Here is a 26,762-nt window from a genome sequence, read left to right as displayed (position 1 = left end):
TGATCTGGGTCATCAATGCTAACACAGCATGCCACCAAGTGCAACAATTCAGGATTGGATTGGATTGGATTGGATTGGGTCTGAAGGTGTCCGATTTAAGGCTGTTACTTCACAGCAGGGGAGAACAAATTACTATGACTGCTAGCAGTTGTAGACACTCAAGGGTAGCTATGTCTGACTTTTTAGTGAACAGCAACACTGAAGATGCACCACGCTGCAGCAGAGTTGGAAGTCAGGTGCAAGGTCTATGGTACCTAAATTTGTGTGCCGTTATGAAGGGCAGTATCATCTTGCAGCCCATTTTTCAGGGGCTTAAGATCCCGACAGTAATTTCTTGTCCTCTGCTCTGCAAAAATATACAGTATGTCCCTAGTGGCCTTTCCCCACTTTTGTGACCTGCCTAGAAGAGAATGTAGAGGAGTAAGACCGGGATACACAAGAGGCAAAGCCATGTCAGCCTGGCTCACGCACAATTGACTTTTGCGGCACCTTTAATACACATCCCACATGTACAGTGAATAGATCCAAACCAGAGGCACACAAACTAAAGCTTAACTTTTTACTAGCTACTCTTATATGTACAGCTGTATAAGTTCAAAAAAGCTCTCCCGTGGATATATACAAAAAAAGATGTTCATACATTGGTCTGTACATAGAATTTCCAGTGATGAACCCTTAAGGCTGACACCTCTATCCCAAGAGGTCACCAGCACTTCATTCCTACATTTTTACAAAAAAAAAAAAAAAAACCAAACAAAAAAGGTAGATGCTTCCAGAATTCTTCTGGTACTGTCTTGCATCCAAGTTTTTTCAGGGTTCACTATTCAGTCTATAATAAATTCTTTCAATCTTGATGTAGACATGGAAGCTAGGACAGGCGCTGTGTGCTTTTAGTCACTCCAAAAAGAATTCTGCACCAAGTGCTGAAACCAAAGCACCCCAAAAGAAATAGGAGTGAAGCACGTCAGAGGCCAGCTGCCCGAGGAGAGACGGCTCTAGTCAGAAGCAGCGCAGATCCTGCTCTTCACTGCCGGTATTCCAGCTCATCCACGCTGATCACTTTGGAAGGCATGGACGGGAGGGGCTGCTGTAAGACGTCAGAACCAAACCACTTCGCGAGGCCGACGGGAGAGCTACTTCGCTGGGCAGCGGCACGATGGTCAAGCTGCGAGTGCATATGAGGCAGTCCAGTCCGAGAGGACACAGGGGGAGGAGTTGTTTGCACCCCGACAGCAGATCCTTGTGTGCCGGCGCCTGAAAGAGAGAGAGGGAGAGAGAGGCCAACCACCTTGTGTTACAGATCTGGGATGAAGGTGGTGCACGATTGGCCTTGGCAAAAAGAACATTTAGGATTTCTCAAAGGGAGGCCCGTTACCTGAGCGCTGTAGTTGCTGCTGCATCATTGCCAGCTGCAAAGGTGTTGCTGAGCGAGGATTCAAGAGAGGGTGGCCAGCTGTGGTTAACGGGTAGCATGGTTGACCAAGGAGGGGAGCAGATACTCCCTGCAGGTGAGACAGGTCAACCCCAGGAGGGATCATACCTGTTAAATGGAATCATATCGTTTTTTAAGCAAGGACCTTCCATACTTAGCACTTTCACATTGGTACCTCTCAGGGGCCCCCTCCCCACAAGCCACAGATGAAAGGAAGCAGCAAAGCAGCACTCTAGAACAACCGTTTGTGAGCTGAGAGTGGCAAACTTCTTAACTGCTGCCTTTGCCCGTAGTCATCAAAGCCATTTCAGAAATAGTTAAACGTGAATCATCCACAGCTGTTGCATCACGAGGCAAACTCAGGACCCTTAACTACTCCCTCACAGTTATGAAAATCAGCAAAGTATGCCTCCACTATCACATTCCTATCAGAAAGCAAGCCATGCTAGCAGGTAACAACAGAAAACACTGGGCTTCCTACCAGATGCAGCTGCTCAACTTTTACACCACTCACACAATTTCCAAATATGACAGAATGTGTAAGGCTAAATGCAGTAACTGCCCTTGTGAGAAAACAAGCTCCTAACTTGCAGTAAGATCAAGACTGTGAGTGTGTGTGTGCGTGCGCACACATGCTAATCTTTCAGCAATGCCTGACAGTCCCATGTAGAAATGCTGGGCATAAATGAAGGGCTGACTGGTCAATGAGGCCCCTTCAACCAGGAGTGAGGCTGAAGCTTACCTGCTTGCAGCAGAGGAGGAAGGTGCTGTGGATGGATGCCTTGTGCCAGCATCCTCTGGACTAATCCTGGGGGCAACTGATGAGCAGGTCGTACCATCGGAACATGAGGGACCAGGGGAACTTGGTGAATTGGACGGAGGAAAGTATTCCCTGGAACTGGAGAAGCCATTGTAGGAGTTTTTCTCCCAGAAGACTTTGGCCTGTAGTCCTGCTCTTTGGTGCAACGGTTGGCTTGAGAAAGTGGAGTGGAACATGTGGAACGCTGCAGGGATGTTAGTTTGGGAGCTACGGAGGACGAGTTCTCTTGATCAACATGATCTGTGGACCTGGGTGGCAAAAGACTCTCTGCAGAGGAACACAAAAGAAGTCGACCTCAACCATCATGTGCAATGCCATGATCTACCCTCTTCTCAGCGTGAAGAAACCTTCTTGGCCAACTCAAGGGCCTCTTTCCCTTGAAACGGTCAAGGGAAAACATGAAGGACGGAGGCGAGCTCAAGAGCACAACAACTCCAGATGTGGTTGCAACCCTTCCTTGCCTATAACTGCAACTTTGTACTGTCCCATAGCTGGAGGAGCTTTTCATCCTTTGGATGAAAGAGTAGGAAGAAAAACAGTTGTGCTTTTCCCTTACATTACATGTCTGTTCTCTGGCTGTAAGAAGATCTGTTCCATGGACAATTGTCTTGTTGGAGGAGCAGCCAGAGTGATAGCCTTGTTCCCAAATCCAGGAATAATTTACCAATATATCAAAGCATTCCTGGAAGTCTGGAGATGGAGCCACATGTTATTTGTTTAGTCTCCATAATCCCTCTGGATCTTGATACAACGGCCAAGGCTACCAAGAGCTCTCCTCTTAGATAAAAGCCCCCTTCAGAAACTTCTTAACTTTAGGAAGACCTACAGTCAAGAGTTTCTAGACGTGCCTTTTAGGAATAATTTCTCTTTACACAGATGTGAGCAAACCTACCTTCGGTTGTCCTCGGATCTTCTTCTCTCTCACTTGATTTCAACTTCGCTGCATGGGGCTCATCTTTGCTCTTGTCTTTGCTTTCATACATCTTGCGTATCACTGAGGTAGGAGTAAAGGAAGGAGATAGCTGCAAAAGCATAAACCAACAATTAATATTTAATATATTTGTCCCCAAATAACCAGTTTTGGTTGTTTATGGGCCCAACATATGCAATAATAATAATCTAAGACAAAATACATAAATAATCAGGGTGAATTAGAATGGAAAATGCTGCCAGCCCCCTCCCCTCAATCACGCTAAGGAAATCTGTCTTCTATTTGTTTGAACTTTTCAAATTACATCCTTTCTTTTCATCTCGCATTTGTCATACAGAACTTGAAAGCAAAAAGCTGCCACATTTTTGCAATGGCCGGTGTGACACTGACCATGCTAGTGATGGAAGCAGCAGCGGTCGGAGGAGAAGAGGCGTTTCCTCGGAGCCCCAGAGAGGCAGGAGACTGAGTCATGCGTGGCTGCCTATCAAACAGAAATTCACGTTAGAACATCTTTCTCTGCCTGCAAGGAAATAAAATCCTGGCTGAAGGTTCTCCAGCAAGGGACAGCAGATTTCTCCTCTTGCTCCACTTTACTTTAAAGATGGAGAAACCGAGGTAGATGGGCAAGCAGTTTGACATTTGTTTAGCATTTCCAACTTCCAGCCTGAAATTTAAACTCACCGGTTCCTGAAGCCGTCTCGGTTTTTATCCATCTGTAGTTTGCCAAAACCTGGTTGGTAGAAATTTGGCATTTGCATAGCTAAGTCATGTGGAAGAGAGAGACCTTCTAACGCAGCTTGCTGCAACTCAAGAGAATTCATCTGAAATCAAGAAGGCTTCAATCAGCCAAGACCCTAATCAAGATGGCATTTCACTACTTCTGTCTACTGTGAATGTGGACACCGGTCTTTACTGCTTTCAGATTTTTGCTACTTCACAATTTTCTTTTACAAAGTAGGCACACCACTCACTGCTACTCTGCAGAATGTGTCATGCTACACCACACTCTTGTTTCTCCTATAATAACTTCATCTGTGCATTGCAGGATTTACTTCCATTTAAGGGAGACCCCATGTATATAAGTTAAATTAAACCAAGGCTACTTCTCAGAGCTGTGGCACTGTGAAATATACTCTCTAAATAACTGTATTGCTATGTTACAAGTGTTTACGTATTCTATTCTAAAGTAGGTTATCTTTTTTCCCATTGCTTCACATTTCTTGGATCCCATTAAATGTGGTTTTCCCCATTGTCACCATTATCTTAAATAATCAGGTTATTGGTGTGTGCATTTTGACATTTCCACACCTCCCAGCATTTTCTAAAACATTGGTCTCCCAGAGCAAAATGCTCTGACCTCCAGAATTAGAAAAAGCATGGCAAATTATTCTGTATATAAATTCAGGAGGAACATTTTAGCTGCAGAGTTTTCACACTGAAAATACAACATTTTACTCAACATTTACAACATTTCCCTCTAGAGCAGGGGTCTCCAACCTTGGCAACTTTTAAGACTTGTGGCTGAGGAATTCTGGGAGTTGAAATCCACAAGTCTTAGACTTGCCAAGGTTGGAAACCCCTGCTCTAGATCACAAACTGAATGCTTTTGGCATTATGCTTCCACTCTTAAAGCCAAGTGAGATGGAGAGGAGCCAGCTCCTTCCCTTACCTGAGCAGCAGTGGCAGCAGCTGGGCTCACTGGTTTCCGAATCCCCTGAAATGGATCAGTAAGCAACTGCTGCGCCCCTGGTCCAAAACCTAGAATAAGTTCATGAGTAATTTCACCAATAAGACATGAGCTCTTTCCTTCGGTGGAAAATGCAGTTTCTGTATGATTTTGTTTTAGAACAAGCATCTTTCACTGGAGGAGATCAGAATGCCAGCCTACTTAGCGGAGAAGAATGAGAGCTACCGATTGTAGGAAACAGAAGAGGAAAACATAGGACGTTTTAACAATTATTCTGGCCCATTTTTTTGCCCCTTTGCTCAAGTGAATTATTTTAAAACTATAGTTCTAATGCTTTAAAATGGTTAAAAACACACCAGTAGGCAGAAAGGCCAGTCTCATTCTCTCCGCCAATCCCCCGAAAGCAACACACAGTGAAAGCAGCCAAGAGGTTTCTTCTGCATTTGTGCTTAATGTTGATCTAAACATTATTTAGAACCAGAGTCTGGCTTATTCCAGTCAGAAATTTTCAGCTACTCTGGACCTGCAGTCAATTGGGATGCTACAGCAGTATTCTGGGCGAAGGATTAGATCAGGTAAATTCCATCCAGGTCCCATCCATTCTATGACTTGATCTCACAGAAGGGTCAATGCTCAATGCTTCAGACATGAACTGGCTACCATCTATGTTACTGAAACTACCTGAGCAGGAACGTTTCTCACCAACTGGAGATGGGATGCGATGCCTCAAGTAGTCAGCTGAAGCAGCCCGAGTGGGAAACATCTGTGAGATGGGAGGCTGTGGTGGAGAGGAGGCTCTCTGGGCAAGGAGGGAGGGAACAGGCTCCAAGCCCCCCATCAAGGTGCTGAGGACATTGGATGATGTCTGTCTGCAAGAAGGGGAGGGCCCCAGGATCTCCTTGGGAAGAACACAGCTCTTTTAAACCTCCAGTTATGCATTCTGCATTTTTCTGACAGTATAATTACAATTCTCACAAATACCGTAGCTCTCTGCTTAGGGCTTTGGAAACCTCTATCAATAAACATGCAACAAAACAAACAGGCATCAAGTTGAGGCGTGGGGTCCGTTGATGACATTTCAAAGTCCTAAGAATGACAGTTTGCTAACTGTGTTCTTTCAAGGGCCTGTTAGTGGGGCATAGATTAATTCTAAGGTCTGCAAAAGCAGAAAGTGGGAGGTGTGGAGAAGAAAACTGTTCTAACACCACTCAGTCATATGCAGAGTAATTAAATCAGTCTTCAAATGCTGCATTTTTAATGTACAGATGTTACATGATTATTATATATCTTATGGACCATATAAAAAAGATTTTAGAATAATTAAAATGCTCTGTTGATACTCTAACACTATAGCCAGAAATGTTTTCAACAGGAGTTTGAACAAAATAAGAAATTGCTATAATACCTGCAAGATATTCTTTGTAGCTGCCTGGCCCGGCATCTCAGAAGGTGATATCAGTGGGTTTTCAGAAGTTTGCTGAAAGGAAAACAACATACCTGCGATCTCTCTCTCTTGCTAAATTCACTGTCTGATCCAAACTCAACCACTGTCCATCACCACATGCAAAGGGAAGCACCCTTCAACTGATGAGGTGCTAAGTGTCTAATTTGCCACCAGGTGTGTAGCCACCAGACGCAGGCAATCTAAAGGCCATGGTTGGGTTGCTCCCTAGCAGTCCAAACACATATTTGGCTGATTTAATCTGAAGTAACAAACGAACACTATCATCATCAAAGTGTTTGGACAATATTTAGTAGTTCCTGATATGCCTGGTTTGGATCTTAATACTTTGTTTGCATGTGTGAAATTACTAATCTGGTCTTTAATTTAATAAATTCTATTGTTAACAAACAACAGAGGAAATAGTTCTGCAGCTGAATTTGCCTCTAGCAAGAGTCCACATTAAACATTAAGGGAAGCCATCCCGTCTAAGTTTTCAATTATTTTTTTAAAGAAATCATTAATATTCTTCCAAAGATTGTGACTATGCAAAAGCAAATTATGTCATCCTTTGTTCTGTAACATAGATTGTTCAATTATGTCAAGATGCAGACTTAAAATCCAGACAATTAAAGTTTATTGCCCATCACATCACACAGTCAGGCTCTTAGACCTGGGTGTCAGCAGCCTTCAAAACCAGGTAGACCTCCTTCCTTCAAAGAGTGCAAGATAACAAATTTATGTCATACTAACAAATAATGTAATTCTGCCTCTTTCTCTCTAGCTTTAGTAAAGAAATATTTAGAGAGTCTCCAACTTGAGCTTATGGCACCTTTGGAATTTTGAAGTGGTAGAATACATTTTCACTTGTAGTATGTTTTCTGTGGTGGGTGCGGTCACAAGGATCAACTTCTCAGGAAAGCAAATGAGCAGGAATAATTTGCCCAAGAATCTCAATAAAAGGCAAAGGCAGGTTGTGAGCTGGGACTGCTATTTATTTGAATTTACTATAATTTTCACCACACGTTCCCACCACACATGATCCACTCACCCAGGTTCCTTCACTGTCTTTTAGGGCAGTAGCCCCCAACCTTTTGGGCACCAGGGACCGGTTCCGTGGAGAAATTTTTTTCCACAGGCCGGAGGGGGCGTTGTTTCATGTGCTGCCTGCATCCCGCAAATGGGGTTTCGCTTGTTTGCATGGCCCGGATTCTGGCATGCCGTGGCCCAGTGCCGGTCCAGGGATCGGGGCTTGGGGACCCCTGTATTAGGGTCCACCCTTTTCCTCATTCTCCAATAAACAGAGATTCCACCCATGCTGCTGGGGTGGGGAGGGTGGAGGGTATCCCTTCCCCGGATGTATTCCAAAGCAGAACAGCTGGTGAGAGGCTTTAATAGGAGGCTGGATTTGATGACCTCATTGACCCCCTCCAATTCAATGTTTCTGGGACTTAAGGTTACATGTCCTGGTGAACTAGGAGTTTGGAGGCCACCAACGTTTCATCTAAGGAGTCCACAGAGATATTCCAACCTCTACCAGGAGGCAAGATTTGCTTTTCTTGATGATTCAAGGTGCCAGTTGGCATGTCTGAATAATCAAGGCAACCCCAAAAGGCAGCAGCCATTGCAGCTATAAACACAATATTCTCTCACCAGTTTCTGCCTGAAATTCTCTCCGATCTCTTCTCTACCTTCTCCCAAAGGTTACCTTGAGTTCAAAGGATATTTATGTCCCTGGACTATTTTCAAAGGAGTTTTTTCTCCTCTTGAAGATCTACCAGCCAAACAGCAGCAGCTGGAAACTACTTCTGCAGAAGAACCTGGCAGGAGCTACAACTGAGGACATTTCTTTACAGAATACTGCATGGAATGAGACCTGCTCTTATCAACAGATGTATCCATTGTAAACGGACCTCAGAGCCTATAAAAAGAGCACCATGCAAGAAACTAGAGAATTGTATTCAGTTTCTGCATTATAGTCAGCTATTTTTTTTACACGTGGTTTGTTGAGGAAGACACAGCTGCCAGCTTCCTGGCATCAATACTAAAGCATTATAGCCATGGTTTACAAATCACAATGGCTGGATTCATCTATCATACAAAGAGTAGAGACAGTAGAGACTTGGAGTCGCCTGTGGGTTGGGCAGTCATATAAATTTGTCTAACAAATAAAATTTTAAAATTGAATAAAAGCTTCTACTTGGGAATGCTCAATGCAGATACTTTTGGAACCAAACAATTAGATTGCCAAGGACTTTCTTTTAATTGCCAAAATGGGCGCTTTAATGCTAAGCCTCATATCAACTTATTTGCTGATATGCAAAAAAAAAAAAAAAAAAAAAAAGGGCCACATGTAGGGAAACTGAACATTTATTATATAAATTATGCACGTTACATCTCTGTATCATACGGGGCAGTTCAGTATGTAGCCCAAGATCAGGAGTGGTGGGCTTTATAATCTCGGTCTTATTACTTACATTGACTTTGGGTTGTGAGGGTAGAGTTCCGCTTGCCTTCATGGTACTGACTAACTTGTTGAAGGCAGACATGTCCCCGTCCTTCAAGTGCCGTGAATCAGCCACATTCAGGGACTCCTCCATCCGCTCTGCCGTTAAGGGGGTGGCAGTTATCCCCTCCTGGTCCATTTTCAGGCCTTTCAGCCCAGCTTCTACTTCCTCCACTGAAAGGACAACCCCTGAATGTGCTGGAGAAAAAAAAAGGTGGGGGAGGAGGATGGATAATGAAGAACTAGGTGCAGATTTCAGATGTACAGAGACTGTTAGAATAGTTTATAAGCAGGTTCCACCTTTATTCGGGAAGACTATTAAAATAGTAGGGATTCCGAAGCCATGCTAGGAACTAACATTCAAGCCGCAACTGAATCTGAAATAAATCTTCCAGGGCATCTACATAGCAAAATAATCAAATAAGGGAGGGGATCATGCAGACCGAGGAAATCAATGGATTTTTCAATCATCAGAATGCCAAAATTTCTGAATCTGAAGTGAAAATAATTAGGCAGCAAACAGGTTTGCACAATTTAATGCACACACAAGGGAAACAAAAAACAACCAGCTATACATGCTCACAGCACACAAGCCTCACTGACACAAGCAGTGCTTTACAACGGCACTTTTGGAGTGTATTTTACACCCCAAAACATAAGAGACATTGTGAAATCTGCCAGTGGAGCAACACACTTTTTGAACAATAATTTCTCCCAAGAATTTTTAATGGAAATTCGGTGCCGGTGTATCTGAATCATTGGGGCTTCTAATGTGTGATGCGGTGGGAGGGATTAAAGCAAAAACAGAAGGTTCACTGACACCTGAGGCATCATCTCACTCATTTCCACTTCTGAGCAAAAGCTCACACTAGGAAGCAAACACTCTGTTGTGCAGTTTGCAATCCTTTGGGCTACACAAACACTAACTAGGGTGCAATTAAACTGTACTTATTTATCCAATTTATATAGCAGCCCATCTCACCAAACAAGCAATTCTGGGCAGCCTACTTGTCTTTGCACGTTTTGCTGCTAAGGAACACAATGGGAACCCGCAAAGTCTTCATAGTACATACGTTCCTTTCCATGGGCCAGATAGGCTTGCTTCGGAATGAAGGAGGAAGTCCACCCTTAACAGTACGGTACTTCCCAATCTGGCTTTGAAAGACAGTGCTTTCATCCATCCACAAGGCTTTTTCTATTCATTTCATTTTGGTACGATGTACAACTATCAAGATTTGAGAAATGGCTATTTCCTCTCTTGCAGAAGCAGCACTTGAATTATCCTCCGTCTAACAATGGAGGACAGGTAGCGTCAAAGCAGCTGTACAAGGGTGCCAGTCCAGAGTTTTGCTTACAGGACTCTGCTGGTCATGTCTGTTAGAGAGACGGCATCTGTTTGGAGGCAAAGCCCAGCCAGGGAGTCCCTAAGAGCAGCTCGTCTTGGCCAGACAGTTCCAGGCAGGAAGAGAGGAGGGAACCCTGAAGCAGAAGGTCCCCTTGGCCCGGATTTCCTCACAGAGACCCTGGGACAGGCAAACCTGGTGACTAAAGCGGCAACCAAGAGGCACCAGCATCCACGGAAGGAGAGGCCTAGTCCCAATTTGCTTCACTCCGTCTTTCAAACACACTCAGCAATAGTTCAGTAGGAAGCCTGGAAAGGCTCGGGACTTAGTTAGCAAGATGCCCTTGTTGTAGGACCAAACCCTGTTTTCCAGCATGCACATTCATTAGCCAAGCTGCGAAACAAAAATAAAAGTTCTGCTCTCCATGTAATTTGGATGCCACAAAGCAAAAGATGCAAACAGGCCTTCAGCACCGGGCACATGCCTGTATCTGTTTCAAGGGGCCAACAGACTTCGTCCTGAAAGCTGGCCGGGCTGCTTGGATGCCCATATGACACATGCAGGTCTTCCATGCCAGTTGCTCACAGCTAAAGGTGGACCTCAATAATCAGCAAGATGGGATTCCAGCAGGAAGACTAAGAGCTAAATCGCCTCCTTGTGCAAGTTTTGTAAGCATGGCTTGCCACTTCATGTGCTAGTCTTCCCCGCACCCCACCTTTTTAAATGTTCCTGTTTTATAGCAGATCCAGAGAAGCCTTGGGTAGCTGCTGAAGCTTTACTAAAACCATTGAGGCAGCGGAGGCTTATTTATTTATTTAACACATGGTATTGGCAAGAGCTGCTCAAGAGGCAAGCATCCTCTGAGTGCTTAGTGGTTTCATCATGGCCTTAGATGCCACTCAAGCCCAGAGGGGAGCTTCAGCCACACCAAGAGGCCCAGGCCAGGCAATTAAGTGCAAGTCAACAAATACCCCGGAGGACTCCTGAAGTGAGCCTTAGCACTTCCTGCATGGAAAGGGAAATGTGGCCCTGAGGCCTGTTTTGGTCAGAGGCGCCCGAAGGCAGAGGTACAACAGCAGAAGGGGAGACTTACTGCTCTCTCTCAGCTTCTCCTTGTTGGCTGAAAGACTCGAGAGGAGAGGCTTTAAGTCCACTTTAGCTTTCTGTAGCATCTCTAAGATGTCCACTTTGTTTTCAGAATGATCTTCCAAAGGAATGGGAGCAAAGTAGTTTCCAGAGTTCTGACCAGGGGACAGAATGCCTTGCTCTAGACCTGAAACAGTAAAAACCAGGACTGCCTTGTAAGTTATGCGGCTAAGTAACACCATGGGAACCCAGCAAGACTTTCACAGGCTGCAACAGCAATTTTCAAGACATTTCTTTCCATGGGCGAGATGTGACCGCTTTAAGAGGGAGAAGCAACCAACAACATGAGAAGCTCACAATCCTACAGCTCTCTACAAGGCATGGAATGGTGGCTGAAAGGACAAGACACAGTTACCTGCCAATCTCTCCAACTCTTCGTGGGGCGTAGATCTAAGACTACTTGAGCGGCTTCCAGATCGACTAGGATTAGAAAACCAGCGGCTGAACCTACTGGCAGACACAGAGCCTTCCCCCAGCACATCTTCTATCATCTATAGCATGAGGGGAAAGGAATATTATTTCAGACGGTGACAGAACAAAAGTCTGAGAATTGTGAGTAAGAGGTAGTAGCACTTATTATTAAGCCCTGCAAAGTCCTTTCCCCTGTACCAGATGGCTCCTTCCTGAATTTGTCACTCTCAACTGTCCTAAGCAACTTTCTCTTCCTCGTCTAAGCAGGCATACAAGATGTCTCTTTTCTAAAATCCTATCCATTTATGTGCTTGATTCCAAAGGCACTTGCTTCAGCAGCTTGCATTTCACCCCAGGGGGCGAGCCTTCTCTGTGGGGGCACCCGCCCTGTGGAATGAGCTGCCTCCTGGAATACGATTGATCCCGGACCTCCGGACCTTCCGTAAAGCCCTGAAGACATTTTTATTTCATCTAGCCGGCCTAGCCTAAATGGTTTTTTAATTGGGATTTTAAATTTTATGGATTTGGGGTTTTAAATTTGGGTAGCCAATGATTTAATTCTTTTAATTATCTTAACTTTTGCATTTGTATGTTTTTTAATTTTGGCTGTTCACCGCCCTGAGTCCCTTCTGGGAGAAGGGCGGTATACAAATTAAATTAATAAATAAATAAATAAAATGTTTCAGCTGCAGAAACAGGACATTTTTTAGAACTCTGTGAAGGTGTAGAAACAGGATTTTCAATCCCGTGTTTTAGCACCACATCAAGCATTCTATGCACCAAAGCTACATTTGTTGAGGAAAGAAATGGGAGTCGCTCTGCTTCCCATTATATCTCATCACAGAGCTCTGGAGATTATAGTTGAGCCAAGCAGTTAATATGGTTAGCTGTTCTCTCATATATTTTCTGGATGCTTCATCAACTATCCAAAATGACCTGCTAAAATACAGCACAACCAAGAGGCATTACTGAGTCCACACAGGACATCTGACCAAGATTTGGATCACATTCTTCTAAAGCCATTTTCCTTCAACAGGAACACAGGCATCCCTGCCAATCACTCAGAAAGAGAAGCTTGCACTATGGAGACATGATCCTTACCTCTTAACTACCTTGTTTTTCTACAAGGACAAGCAGCTGTTAGCCCAGTGTGTAAAACTTAAGTATTATTATCTCAGCTCTGGGTTTATATTATTTTAAGTTCCCATTTCCTTTTAAGCCAGGTTGTTTAATTAAGGGGGAGGGAGAGAAAAATTAACTGGTGAGGCTGCATGTTGCTGCCAAGTGGCGTTCTTGCACCCAGTGGCATGTCCATTTCAAAGAAAGCTTCTGGCTCCACAAAGATACCCAAGGGATTCTCAGAAAGTTAGAATGTGGGTGGCTCTACTTTTTAAAAATGTACCAACACAGAAAATGATAGGCAAATGATAGGAAGTATCCTAGAGAACTTCACTTGGCAGAGGGCAAAGAGATTGGGAGACCAATTTTTATTATAAATTTATTTTGTTGTACTTTTGATCCCTTCCCACTACTTTGAGCTTAAATTCTTATACTACCCTGCATTTTGGCCAGGATTGTATTAATCAATGCAGATATAGGATTTTTTTAAAAAAGGAAACCAATGTTAGCTTTGTTATTCTGACCCATATAAGATTTGGTTAAGCAGCAACCAAGCTACTGGAAAGCTTTTGACTTGAAATTCTGCAAAATAAAACCAGTGACAGCTGTTCAGGGCCATGTGGGAAATGGATTGCTGAGTCTGAGCTCAGGGAAGGATCGGCTGCTCTGGAAATGCCTGGGACCAGTCAGCACTAAAGTCAGCTTTTCATTAAGTGTTAATTATTTAAAAGCAATTGGGCAAAGACAAGAGTGTCCAGATAGGAGAGTTATTTAAAATGGACACGGATGGCCAATTGGTTCCAGTTAAGTAGAATTCATTCTGTGTAAAGGCAGAGGCTCCTTATAGTAATTTCCTGGAAACTAATTATATCGTACTTTCTCTCCCTCCTTTTTTGGTCTTTTAAATTCAAAGCTGCACTGATTAATCAAGAAGGAGCATTTTGGTCATATCAAGTTAATAGCTTGGCCCATGTATCAAGATTGAGGCGATGTATTAAGTCATGGTCTTAATCATAATTCACTTATGATATCACACCAAATCAGAGTTTATAAACCACAATGGTTGAGCTCATACAGAAAGAAAACTAAATTGCATTATGGTTTAGTGCAATACATGAAAGGATCTGAGGCTCTTCCACCAAAAACAAAACTAAGATTCTTTTTTTTATTTCAGTCGTGTCAAATTAAATCCAGATTCATAGTCTTAAGTCCTAGACAGATGGCTGTCAACTTGGTTTCAAGCACGTTATCACAAATCAGCTCCCTCTAGATTTGCAACTAAGAAAATGTTTCATTTAAGTGCTCTGTAACTTCGTTGAAACATACTTTTGATATCTTGCAGGATTGAGGCTGATGGGGTCAACCTTCTCCTTGCTTAGTGACTGCAATCAGTTCCTTAAATCTTAAGTGAAATGGTTGCTAAGCGAACATGGGCGATTACTGGTTGCACCTGTCTCATTCAGATAAAGTTCTCCCTTACCGTGTCCTATGCCTCACCATTTTTTCTTTTATTTCCTTTTGCTCCCTCATTGGGAGAGGGGGGGAAGGGGAAAGGGGAGAGATTGCTTAGGTGTCTCTTCCTCAGCTGCTTGCCCTTCCCTGAAAAGGGCAGACCACAAATTAACAAGTTCAGCTGTGGCCATAATTAGATTGGAATTTTCACAATTGCTACCTGAAACTCACCAGACCTTAATCAGTCTCACACTAAAGGTTTCTATTGTCAAGCACACAAAATTTGCTTGCTGAAAAATCAAGTTTTTAAAAAAATGACTGACCTATTAGTAAATTGTTGCTAAATAAGTTAGCCACTAAATGAGGAGAGGTTGAAGAACAAACTGGTTTTTTTAAAGGCAGTGGTGGCCATAGCACCGCAGTCAGCATGGAAACAGAAAGAGAAGTAGCCTCTAGGAGCAGGAAGTAACTTCACCAGGCTGTGTCAAATTGGCTTTTTGTAAACGGACCACCATGCCAATATCTGTACCTCAACATTTCTCATCCCATCTCTTGTACCCTTACCAACAAGCCCAAGAGAGCAACCCTGTTCTGGTGGGAGAAGCCAATTATCATTTTGGAAGAAAGGAATTTAGCACAAATGATCATGAAGGAATTTGCTATCTAACGCATAATTTTGGCCCTGTAAGAACTAATGGTAATCCACCTTATAAAAACACTTTATGTGCTTGCACTTTCTGGGCAAAAGCTGAGATATGCATTAAATTCATCCCTTGTGAGAAAAAAAATGCCTGCAACTACTATGTTTCGTAACAGTTTCCTTCCTCTATTAGACAAGATTCCCTTTCATGTCTCTTCACTTATAGAGAACGGTCATCAAATGCCTGATGTGAGGATTAAAAGCTTGCTGCAAGCTCAGTACAAATGTAAAATCTCTCTACGTGAGACCTTGGAAACTTTCTGTAAATTTTACCCAGTGGGATCTACAAGGAAGAATTGAGGACCTATTTCTGTAGGGTCTCAGCCAGGCAGTGCCTCCATTCCTCCTGCCCACCTTCTCTTCTGCTTCCCAATTATTAACCTGCACTTTGAATACTAAGCAGGCCAAGGTCTTAACAGGCCAATGTTAGGTTAGCTCTATACCTAATTATGGTAGGTTTTCTCCTGAAAACCTCAGCACGCTCTTGTTTCTAGGAAGCCTGATTGTGGTTATAATTATATAACCAAAACCAATTACGCAACCAATATATTTGGTTATATCTGCTAGTCAGATACTAATATTCTTTGGAGTCGCTTCCTTCCATAGCCTTTCAAGAGAACGCCACTGTGTTTGCAAGGATTTTTGGAATTCCAACCAACTTAAAAAAATAAGTGAAGTTTAGTAAAACTCTTCTTTAGAACTTCAATGGATGTTGATACACAAATCAGAGCAAAACATGTTATTGAAATGGTTTAACATTCATGTTTTTTTAAATAGGATTTACGGTGTTTATCCCCTTGCAGGATATCTGTGCAACCATCACCAAAATGAGGAGGCCAAGAAAGGAAGTGAATTACCCCAATATCCAGAGAGGACATGCCACTGATCCACCTAAACAGGCTGTTCTGCAATTTTTAAACTCCCTATTCCATTGACCAATCTTACCCAAATCTTCTATGCAGCCAAAGGAACAAGCTAAGTTACATTCATTCATTCATCAGAGATAGAGCATCTGGCTTTAAGATGTTCCCTACTGCAGTTGATGCTGTTTTAGTACTCACTGAGGCCAAACCTGGAACGCTCTTATCCAAGTTGAAGAACTCATTGAAATCAAACTCTCCTGGGGCTGACTCTGGCAGGACCATTTCCCTGGGGACTTCCTGGTCAGCTGCCGTCTCCTGGCCGCGAGTCGTACGCAGTTCTTCCTCCTCAGTTACTCCACCATTGCATTCTATTCCTTGAAAAAGTAAATCCCAAATCAGCCTGGCCACAACAATTTTCAGGATCATCTCAAATCAAATAATTGGTACTAAATGGCTTAGCTGCTGGCTTTGGCAGCTACAGTTCAGTTCATTAAAAGCTCCTCTCAATTATATATAATTGTTTCAAGGTAAATGTTAGAGCCCCTCTGCTGAACATTCAGGAAGGAAACCAGTTAAAGGCCTTGTCCTAATTTTGGTGGTCTCAAATATTTGTAACTCCATATTTCAAAAATATTTTTGTAGGAATTCCTGAGACCTCTTGAGGCTAAGCACATTCAGCCATTGGTTCACGAGCACACAGTTCCTAGACTATGGAGAATGTAGCTCAACAGGTAAAAAGTATAAAGTGAGCAAAGGCCTTGTTTGGGAAAATTCACACAGATAGCCATTTCACCCCCAGGATCAAATGAAGAACTTGTGATATTTTTCTTCCACTCATTTCTTTATGATAAAGATCAAAATAGCCACTATTATGAATTTATCTGTATGTGTTACGCTTATTTGGCTTACTATCATGCTATCACACTGGTGATCTAAAGTACCTAAACCCGCTCATTAGTCTGCCCTTTCCATTAAATCTTATTTATTCTGGACCTCATTCTAGAGTGCAAGAAAGATACACATAAGTAAAAGCGGAAAGTTGATTTTACAACAGAAGCTTTTCAGTCTAATTTTATTGAACAACAGTAAAATAACATCTTGAAAATAAAATTACAGAAGAGGAACAAAGACAAATGATAGTTGGGTTTAGCTTATATGGAGCCTTTCTGCCTGTGATACAGACAGGGGCTTTCAGCATCAAGTACCTTCTTTTAAAGAGGTTGTGCGGCGCCTGGTTCGTTTCCGCCCTTTGTGTTCCTCTTCCAGGATTTTATCATCAAACCCTGTCAGCTCAATGGTTTCTGACTGACTTGTGGGGCCAGCTGAGAACCACTCGGGCTCTTCCTCGGTGTAGGAGTCATTCCTTCGACGTTCCCCAAAGAGACGCTTGCTGTCCCCATATTCCCTCTGAGGGCACAGAAAAGGAAATAGAGTCACAAGAAATATCAGGATTTCACCATTACTACATTCTTATCCAGTCTTTGGCTTGGTGCTGAGCAAGAAAGAAATTAACAGAAAAATTTGAGAGCTGATGTTCCCTTAAAGAGGCTAAGACTACAACTAATTTTCTTTTTTCATATTTTGAATATGTTTCCTTTTAATAACCAACAGACTTGATCTGACAACCGAACAGAGAAAGGTGGGACTCTCTGACTGCTGGGTTGAATGGTACATCTCCATCCTGGTCTCAGGCCATCAAAGATCCTGTGATGTTCGTAAGGATAGAAAAGTGCAATGTTTATCCCCCTCAGAGGTTTTGAAGAAAAAAGTGACTTATTCCTATGCTTAAAGGCAAATTCACCAACTCTTAACCCGGTTTGGGGCACTATCATCTGTTTCCAACCAGAAAACAGGAATTGTAGTATTCTACCAAGTTCAACAATTTGATGCATCCCAAGGCTTGTGTCTGAAAAAACACTAACATTATCTTAGCAAAAGTTCAGGCTGCAAATATTTCCAGCATTTGAAGATGCATAAGGAATCTGCAATCTGCAATCCCTGCATTAAAAAAAGCCTAACCTAGAAAGTAAATGCCAAATACAAGCCACATTCCTACTTCCTCCACTTTTGTACTAACCCTGAAACGTTTGTCTTTGTATTCCCTGTCACGGTCTCTCTCTCTCACATCTCTTGAGTCCTTTTCACCGCTTCGGTGGTCTTTGTCAAAGTTTCGTGCAGAGATTATTCTTCCACTCCCAATTCTGCGCCCACCAATGACACGGACACAGTCGTTCTCTTTCTCCAGGGGACTCCCGGATCGACGTGCACCAGCTGCTGCAGTAACATGACAGCCCCCTCCAAAACTTCGCCTCTGGGGACTCAGCACTATATCTAATTCATCTTCTTTTACCCGTTCTCTGGGATCTGCAGGTTTGAAAAAGATTTTAGCCACAGGCCGAGGCGGACATAATAAATACAAGAAAAAAGAATTGTTCCTACTTGTTAAGCTATTCATTTGCATGCAAATAATGACTTCTGTTTGCAAAACAGTAGATCCCCATTAAAAATATCCAAAATGAGCATCACCCACTATCAACAAAAACAAGATCTGCTCTGGTTTAGTGCTAATCCATTCTATTAAGTGATGACAGAATCCAAAATTAGCACTTCATGGCACTGAAGATTTAGCGTTCAGTCTGCAACTCATAATGAATATAATACTCACCCGCTATTCTCCGTATCAGGGCAGGCCGATCTGAGTCTAATTCCTTTTTTAGACTTTCCACCGGCGAAGTCCTTCCGGAATTTGGGTACAATGATGCATGCCATTTTTCAGGGTCCCATACCCCATCGCTGCAATGTTGCAAAAGCAGAATCACATTACATTTCACCTGGCATTTGGTAACCAGCGACAGACAGAGGTGAAGCCAAGACGTGTTGCCAAAGATTCCATCAAAGCGACATAATCAACACCATTCAGTGTCAAAGAAGCTACTCTTTCCATTCCAAAACCAAACACAAAGGCAGGCAAATGTGATGGGCGATATATAAAATTAAATAAATAAAACCCAGTGATAAACATGTATCTGTCCAAATCTGCTCAATGAATGCCTGCAGGTACATAGATATCAAAAACCAGTTTTAAAACAGAACATTCAAAATGGACTCAAAAAGAACCTCTCTTCTTGAAAACAGGAAGACTTAATTGATGACAAGGGAGAAATGCTGGGATGCTGCATTTTAAAGGAAATTAAAACTGAATGAGTTGCATATGAACAAATACATTGGATTTTTAAAAAAGTGAATTAATCTCAGGTCAACAATAACAGATTCAATAGCAGGAGAACTTAATTAGAAAAGAAAATGGATTCAAAAAAGAGGTACTGAAAGAATGTCATAAATAAACAAATGGACAGACACAAGAAATAGAAAGAAGGAACAAGTTATGAAGGATAAACTCAGACTAGTGAAGAATGCTGAGAATGAAAAGAAATAATAAAAAGAGTGTACCAGAGTTCTCAACAAAAATAGCAAAATAATAACAAAAGTAACAAAAAAAGATTTAGAACTACTGAACCTTTATTAGGCCTTTACTTCTCCAACAATATTCATCTTGCACTCCCAAGCAGGGGTCTCCAAACCTGGCAACTTTAAGACTTGTGGACTTCAACTCCCAGAATTCCTCAGCCAGCCATGCTGAATTCTGGGAGTTGAAGTCCACAAGTCTTAAAGTTGACAAATTTGGAGATCCTTGCTCATGACTCTGGATGGGGAACAGCAGTTAAAAATATAAAATAACAGCAATATCACAATGAAAACAAATTGGAAGCCAAGGTAAAACCATCCCAACCATTAACATCATTCCACAGGCTCTGTCTCATATTCTAACCATCATCCCTGTGGCATAACCAGGTCTTCAAAGACATGCAAAAGGCCAAGGACTATCTGATCTCTGAAGGGGATTATATTTCCAAGGAGTGGGTACCACAACAGAAGTGGCTCTCTTCCTGGGTTCCATCAGATGGCACTTTTTAATAGATGGGACCCATAACATGCCTCTTCTGCTGGATCTGATGGGATGGATACATACAATCAGGGAGAAGCGGGTCCTCAAATAATCCGAATAATAGGAATTTCATTAAAAAATGTGAAGAACTGAAGAGGCAGCACTGAGAATAGAAACAGGAAATGTCTAATTACTCCGAATGAGTTTAAATTTCCTGGAACAGGTGAACTGTGCCTTAGCTTATGAAAGAACCTGCTAATTGTCTGATCTACATATTTGTATTTCCTCTGAAAAACCTGAAAAACAGGTAAAGGAATTATCAAAACATGGCCAGCAAGAACATGGCAAGCATCTTCCAAAAGAATGGGGAGGGGGAAAGATCCAGGAAATTACAGTCAGTCAGACAGGAAAATGTGGGAAGATTCCAGAGCTAATCATATGTAGCTAATCTGCAAGCATCTTGAAAATAAATTACCAGTAATCACAATGAATTTGCCAAGAAGTGTCTTGTCAATAGTAAATAGATACTGGGAGTGCCATATATACAAACAATGTATATACAATATACATCTTCACCTCAGTAAACCATTAATGAACCCACTGAATTCTTATTAGAAAGTTATTTAGATGTGAGCTAAAGTTTGATAATCCCACTAAGAGAACGCTTACTAACTTCATCAACTGAAGAAAAGTACTCAATGAGTTATCAAATGTTTGAACCTCATCTGTAAACTCAACACTGTTGAAACTTTTTTATGTTTAATATTTAATAATAAAATTCAAAATTCATTCATAGTTGCCATAAATTGCAAATTGCCAAAATTAGACCTATTAATAAGAGTTATAGCTTTAATTTTGGCAAATGCGGTAGTTTCTGGAACTATGAATGAATTTTGATTCGTAAATTCATACCTGGAAAGATTATGTTAATATCTTTCCATATCTGAATTTAATCTTTTTAATAACAGCAATTGATCACAATTTTATTATGTATAGCTAACGGTTTTATTTTGGCTTCTAGCACCTGTCTTATTTGGAAGCAAGCCAGGAATCCCAGTTAAGACAAAATATGAAAGAATCCCTGCTAAAGAATAATTCCAGCTGCCACTAGTAGGAAGAGTAGAAGACCCAAAAGCAATAGATTGGTAACTAGGCCAATGTTTCATAACATCTCAGATGCTCAGTGCTTTTGACCAAAGCAAACATTACACTTTCCTTGATTAAGTCTTAGCCTTGGAAAGTGTAGCATATCCTTAATTTCACAACACCTCTGAAGTGGTTCAGAATGGAAACATGAATGCAGAAACACAAACACTTCAAAAACTTGATATTACAAAAAATCTTTTTCAGTGTAGCATTTCATAGAAACCTTTGGCACCCTTATTTCTACTTGGTGCTTGGGGTTGCAAATTCCCACACCAGGTTTAATTACCAACAAGATAAAAAAAGATTTTGGCCCTTGAAATTTTGGATTATTACTGAAACCAAACTTATTTGGGTTCAATAACAGATCAAACATGTCGATCAAGGTAACATTTTTGTTGTTTTAATAAAAGCTAGTACTTTGATATTTGACTGGATCTTTTGTAAATAACCCTGACCTAGCCTGGGGGAAAAGTCAGGTTTTTAAAGACTGTTTAAACAGGCCAGGTTAGGGGCTATCTGGATTTCTGGGAGGATGTGTTCCAAGGGCAAGCACTGTGATGGAAAACACCCACTTCCTTGTTCCCACCTGAGGACAGGCACTCAGAAAGAAATGCTCCCGAGTAGAAACGTAAGAATCTTAGGGCAAGAATCTTAAAAGATGCAGCCTTTCCTTGATAATATGGACAGAGGATTTTCATACAGATTTTTCAAATGAATTTAAAAATGATGACTTGAAAGGGAAATAAATACAAACTAGTGGAAGGAGCCATCAATTTGAATAACAAAACTATACTTTGGAAACAAGTACCCTTTCAGCCAGAATTGGACAGAAAAAAAATGACACATCTATGTCTGCTTTCAATGACATTGTTCTAACAGAAATAGCTTGTAAGGGAACATTGTAAGGTCTTCTCTGCTATGGCATATACAGCTCTCTACCAAAACTTTTTTTTTAAAGGTGGGCTAAGGAAATGGCATTTGTTTACTGTACAAAAGAAGCTCAGAGGGGGGCTGCAGGGCTCTGCAATGTATCTGTCAAAACTTAAGTTAATCAACATGCAGGTTCGGAAAATGCATGGAGAGAAGACCGGCTGGCACACAATTATTTATTTATTTATTTATTTATTTATTATATTTCTATACCGCCTTTCTCCCGTAGGACTCAAGGTGGTGTACAGTCAAGAAAAATATAGACACACAAACATCATAAAATTGCTAATTAAAATTGTTACTTAGTTTGGTCAATTAAATAAAACCCAGAATTAGATAACATTTAAAAAATCATTTGCATGTTTGTATGTTTAGCCCTGCCTGTTGGAACATCAGGGTCTTGAGGGCACGGCGGAATTATAAGGAATTATAATTATAATTAATTATAAGGAAATTTAACAGGAAAATATTATTTCCTATTAATTAGACAGGAACATTCACTGTCCCACAGATCACATGGGCTAAAATGATCCCACGGATCACATGGGCAAAGCCAGAGGGCATTGGGCAACTTTCAGCACCATGTAGTTTTCTGTGAGTTAGGCATTATCTCAGCAGCCCTATTCCAAATTCCACAAATCCAGGAAGTATGTTGACACATTCAGTGAAAAAAGATTGGACTATCATAATCGTCACCTTCTTGTACAGTTAAGCTGAAATGGATCACTGAAAAAGTTAACTATGACATCAACTCAGAGACAGCCTCTGGGCCATGAAAATGGCCAAGACAAACAATCACCACAGGCTCCAACAGTACCGTAGTCATGCCAATTGGTCATACGAACACAAAACCAATCAAGCAACCAAAGTATCTCATCAATTTTGCAGGCTGCTAATGGGGAGGTGGAGTGCCTAGGATTTCTACCTGTAATAACTTGCTGGTGCAGCCAGATAGGCAGGAAGGCTCTTGTTAAAACCTCTGTCATTTATACTTAGCTCACACCTACAAAACTTGTTAAAAACTCTTCTGCACAATTTATAAACCTTTTCTTTTTATGAACAGTTGAAACCAAAGTGTATACTTTGAAGTGGGTAAATGGTAAGAAATTGAAATATCCTTGGATGTTGTGATTTGCTAAAGAGTAACTTCTAGGTTAGTCAGTTCTCCACGAGTATTTTGACAGGTTTATACCTGCTATTGCATTAAGTCTCTGATATGCAAAGCAATCTTAATAAAAATCACACTGGTACTCTATTTTTACTGTTTAATATTTAACGAAAATGTGCAGGACTCATAAAATGATCTGCTTCATTATGTCACAGTTGAGATGATCACTATGTATGATAAACTGTTTCCTCTACTGAGGATGTGATGACCTGAACTCCTCCCCATCGCACACCCAAAGCTTCTGCTTCTTTTCCTTTTATGAGTGACAGACAGCAAAATAGCAGTCCTATCTGGCAGACCCCCTTGGCAACCACCACAGGCTCTCCAGTGACAAACATGTAAAGGTAGGACCTCTCGCTATTGCAACCTAAGGATAAATACTGAATTTGAACTATTTCATTATTGTTTATAATTTGCAATGAATTAGGCAAACAATGCTAATCAAGTTGAAAATCCTTACAATAGAAAAAAAATGTTTTGCCCATTATCCTTATCAGTTTAATGATCCCCAGATATATTTTGTGTTACTTTAGACTTGCCTATTAGCTATGATCTTTATACTGTTTCACCTTTTACTAACAGTCAAAACATCACAAGAAAAATGAACAAGTTGCATTTGTTATTATTCCTAAAGGAAAAGTACAGACCTCTAGGCAGCTGCACTAAAGCCAAAATTTACTAATATATAAAATATAGTATGCAGTGCATGCAATTCCTAGTTAGTAAACATGCCAACATCCAAACTGGCCAATATTGTACGCTTAACAGAAGTACCTGTCGTATTTTTCAGAGAGACATGACGGCCTTTGTTTAGATTGGGGATGTTCTTTAATGTCCAGGAGTTCTTCCTGAAAAAGGAAAAAAACAGGAATGCAAGAGTTGTATTCAGAGCCACTAACTCTTGAAATTCAGACGATTTCATGGATCATCAATAGTCCAAAGCATTGTTTCCCAAAGATAAGATAATCTTTATTGTCACTTTTTTCCGTGAACACACTGGCACACATTAAAAAATGAAACTACTCAAAAGTGTGTGTGTGTGTGTGTATGTATGTGTGTATATATATATATATATATGTATGTATGTATGTATGTATGTATGTATGTATGTATGTATTTCTCTTTAGCCAGGTTCTTCCTACGTAAACCAAGATTTTTCTGCAGCCCTAGTTCAGTGAAATCCCAATCCACTAGTTTCTAGGCTTTTTTCCCCCAGCAGCCAGCAAGCTCCCTGCTGCCCATTGGGAGACTATACGCACATACATATACACACGTTAATATATTAATCACAGCACTTTAAGTTATGTAACTTCAACTCCCAGAAATCCATACACTTTCAAGTTGCAGAGGTTGGGAAATGCTGGTTCAAACAAGCATAGCAATGAAAGAGTAAAATATCCAGATCTGTGACATTGTCATAGTGTAAATAGTACTTTTAGAGATTAGCCAGCATTGCACAGTTCCATGTCACAATTTGTCATGTAATTTTGTAGTACTGTACAACACGTATCTATGTATCTGAGCAATTATACATTTACTCTAAACATATGGAAATAAGAAAAGTAGCATAATTTACATCGATAACAGTAAAATAGTTGGTTTTGTTCACTATTCAAAACATTTAGTTATTAAAACAAGTGTTTGTAATAATTACAAGAGTGCTTTGCAACTATAAGCCAATTCATATCTTTACATCTTAGGCTACTGTGGTGACCAACTGAAATTTACAGGGCTTGTTGATGCTTGTTGTTCAACATGGGCATCAGTTTAAATGGTATTTCAGCAATGCCTTATAGGAAATGGATATGAAAATCCAGTTCCAAACAAGAAAAACAATTTCCAAATTTATTTATTTATTTATTTATTTATTAGTTTGATTTATATGCCGCCCTTCTCCGGAGACCCAGGGCGGCTTACAATGCTTTTAAGCGAATTTAATTCTATACTTGCAGAAACAGCCTTGTTCTAAAGATGGGGTGACACTTTGATGTCCATTTAGCAACATTTTAAAGCTCTATCTGCTTACTTTTGTGTATCGATGAGGGAACTTCATTGTACTGATTATGTTCATGTTAAGCAATGCATCTCCATTCACAGCTTCTGCCAATCCACCTCGTTTATCCATAGTGGAACTATGTGGAGGAAAAGAACAGATACAAAATCTGACATCAGATCTTGCAGCTTGTCTGAAAAAACGGTGCAACAAAGTTTCACTTCAAGTATCACTGTGTGCAAGTTGAAAGGCTCTGTAGTCTGACCCACTGTGCAGGGCAGGAAACCTCCCTGGGTGGCCACCAACTTCCCCAGCTGAGTATCTACAGATCGTTTCACTGCTGCTCTTATGGTCAGAAAATTCCTGCTACTCGTCAAACCTGCTACTAGTCTCCTTTAATTTCAGCCTCCTGCTCTCTTGTCCTGCCCTGCACCCCCGTCTTTCGACAGCCTCTTCTTCTGCAATCTCAAGAGGGGCCCAGCCCCTGTTCACCGGCCGGCTTGCTTCAGAGGGGAGCAGCCAGAATGAGACCCAGGCAACTTCTCCAAGTCCTTCTTAAAGTGTGAGGCTTCACACACTCCAAATCAAACCTTTTGCCCCATCCGGTGGTCCACTAGTAGGCCTCTCTCCAGTTGCCAAGCCAGGCGGCTCCAGACTCCCACTGGACTCGTCTGCGCCCCCTCAAACTGAACCTCAGCCTCGGGATTTAAGCCCAATGGCCTTTTCTCACTTTGACCTGTGACTCTGCTCCCAAAGACCTGAAGTTAAGATTGCTAGTTACACCTGCCTAGCAAGGCCGGGCTGGGCGTTTGGCGGCCCAGAGAAATAAACCCTCTCTAGCTGAAACCTCGGAGGGTTTCAAACGGCTTGGCTGCTCAGGCAGGACACCCGGGAGGCGGGCAGCCTCCCATCCCACCCAGCCCCCTTGGATGCTCGGGGGCTTCTTTCAAGGCGAGCACCGCCGGCCCAGCAGGCCCCCACGCGCCCCCAGAGGGCTTCCAGAGGGCTGAGCCGCCTCGCCCTGGGACCGGCCCGCCACCCGCAGCCGTTCCGCGCAGGGCCAAGCAAGGCACCGGGGCGGAACTTGCACGGGACCCCCGGCAGCACCGAGGGCGGCGCTCCTGCGGGGGCGGGAGGAGCGGTAGCGGCGCCTCGGCACGGACCGAGGCGGCGAGGGGCCCGAGTGAAGCCGCTTCTTCGCCGGGGGTCGCGCGGCAGAGGCCCCCCTCCACACACACATACACCCCGCAAGAGGCGCCGCAGCGGAGGCAGCCGGCCTGACAGTCCGCGAGAGCCGCACGGCGGGCGGGCGGCCTACCTGGCAGGGGCGTTGCGAAGTTATCGGCGCACGCCGGAGCACCGCGCGGGGCAGGCGAGGGGAGGCTGCGGGGCCACGGGAGGGCTTTTTCCGGCGCTGTCGAGCGGGGAAGGAGGGAAGCGGGGCCTAGGCCGCCCCGGAAGACGGAGCGCCGCACCGGCAGGTGACTCAGCGGGCGCCTCACCTGGGCCCGGCCGCCAAGCGCCCGCCCACCGCTGCCGCCGCGCTCCCTTCACGCTCTGCGGGGAGGCCGTCTCCGTTCGCCGGCCTTCTCCCCCTCAGGCCCAGGCACCGCGGCCGCCGCTGCTGCTTCTGTCGCCGCCGCGCTCGCCCCGTCCGCCGTCGTCCGCCCCTGCCGGGCCGCTCTGCACTCGACCCACCGCTCCCTCCGTCCGCGTCTCCTCAGCCGC

At 42.6% G+C, this 26,762-nt stretch overlaps 1 protein-coding gene across 4 annotated transcripts; it reads right to left on the bottom strand.

The window, feature by feature from the left end:
* Nucleotides 1-473: 473 nt before the first annotated feature.
* EIF4ENIF1 (eukaryotic translation initiation factor 4E nuclear import factor 1) lies at nt 474-26,762 on the bottom strand. 4 transcript variants are annotated; one of them, XM_070950528.1, is made up of 19 exons: nt 26,353-26,762; nt 25,068-25,173; nt 23,816-23,889; nt 18,517-18,644; nt 17,929-18,215; nt 17,057-17,258; nt 16,050-16,225; nt 11,662-11,797; nt 11,254-11,433; nt 8,789-9,015; nt 6,276-6,347; nt 5,552-5,768; nt 4,853-4,941; nt 3,865-4,004; nt 3,574-3,664; nt 3,145-3,274; nt 2,175-2,519; nt 1,376-1,540; nt 474-1,254 (listed from the first exon to the last, which is right to left on the bottom strand). In XM_070950528.1, the coding sequence occupies exons 2-19, from the start codon at nt 25,164-25,166 to the stop codon at nt 1,025-1,027; spliced, it is 2,988 nt and encodes a 995-aa protein (XP_070806629.1). In that variant the 5' UTR covers nt 25,167-25,173; nt 26,353-26,762; the 3' UTR covers nt 474-1,024. The 4 variants fall into 4 exon arrangements, with proteins under 4 accessions (XP_070806629.1, XP_070806631.1, XP_070806630.1 ...); XM_070950530.1 differs by having other exon boundaries at nt 5,573-5,768; XM_070950529.1 differs by having other exon boundaries at nt 26,537-26,762.

Source organism: Pituophis catenifer, unplaced genomic scaffold (assembly GCF_029215685.1).
Source record: "Pituophis catenifer annectens isolate HBS135680 unplaced genomic scaffold, rPitCat1.0.hap2 SCAF_10, whole genome shotgun sequence".
NCBI classification, from domain to species: Eukaryota; Metazoa; Chordata; class Lepidosauria; order Squamata; family Colubridae; genus Pituophis; species Pituophis catenifer.
This window is presented reverse-complemented; position numbering and strand designations above follow the sequence as displayed.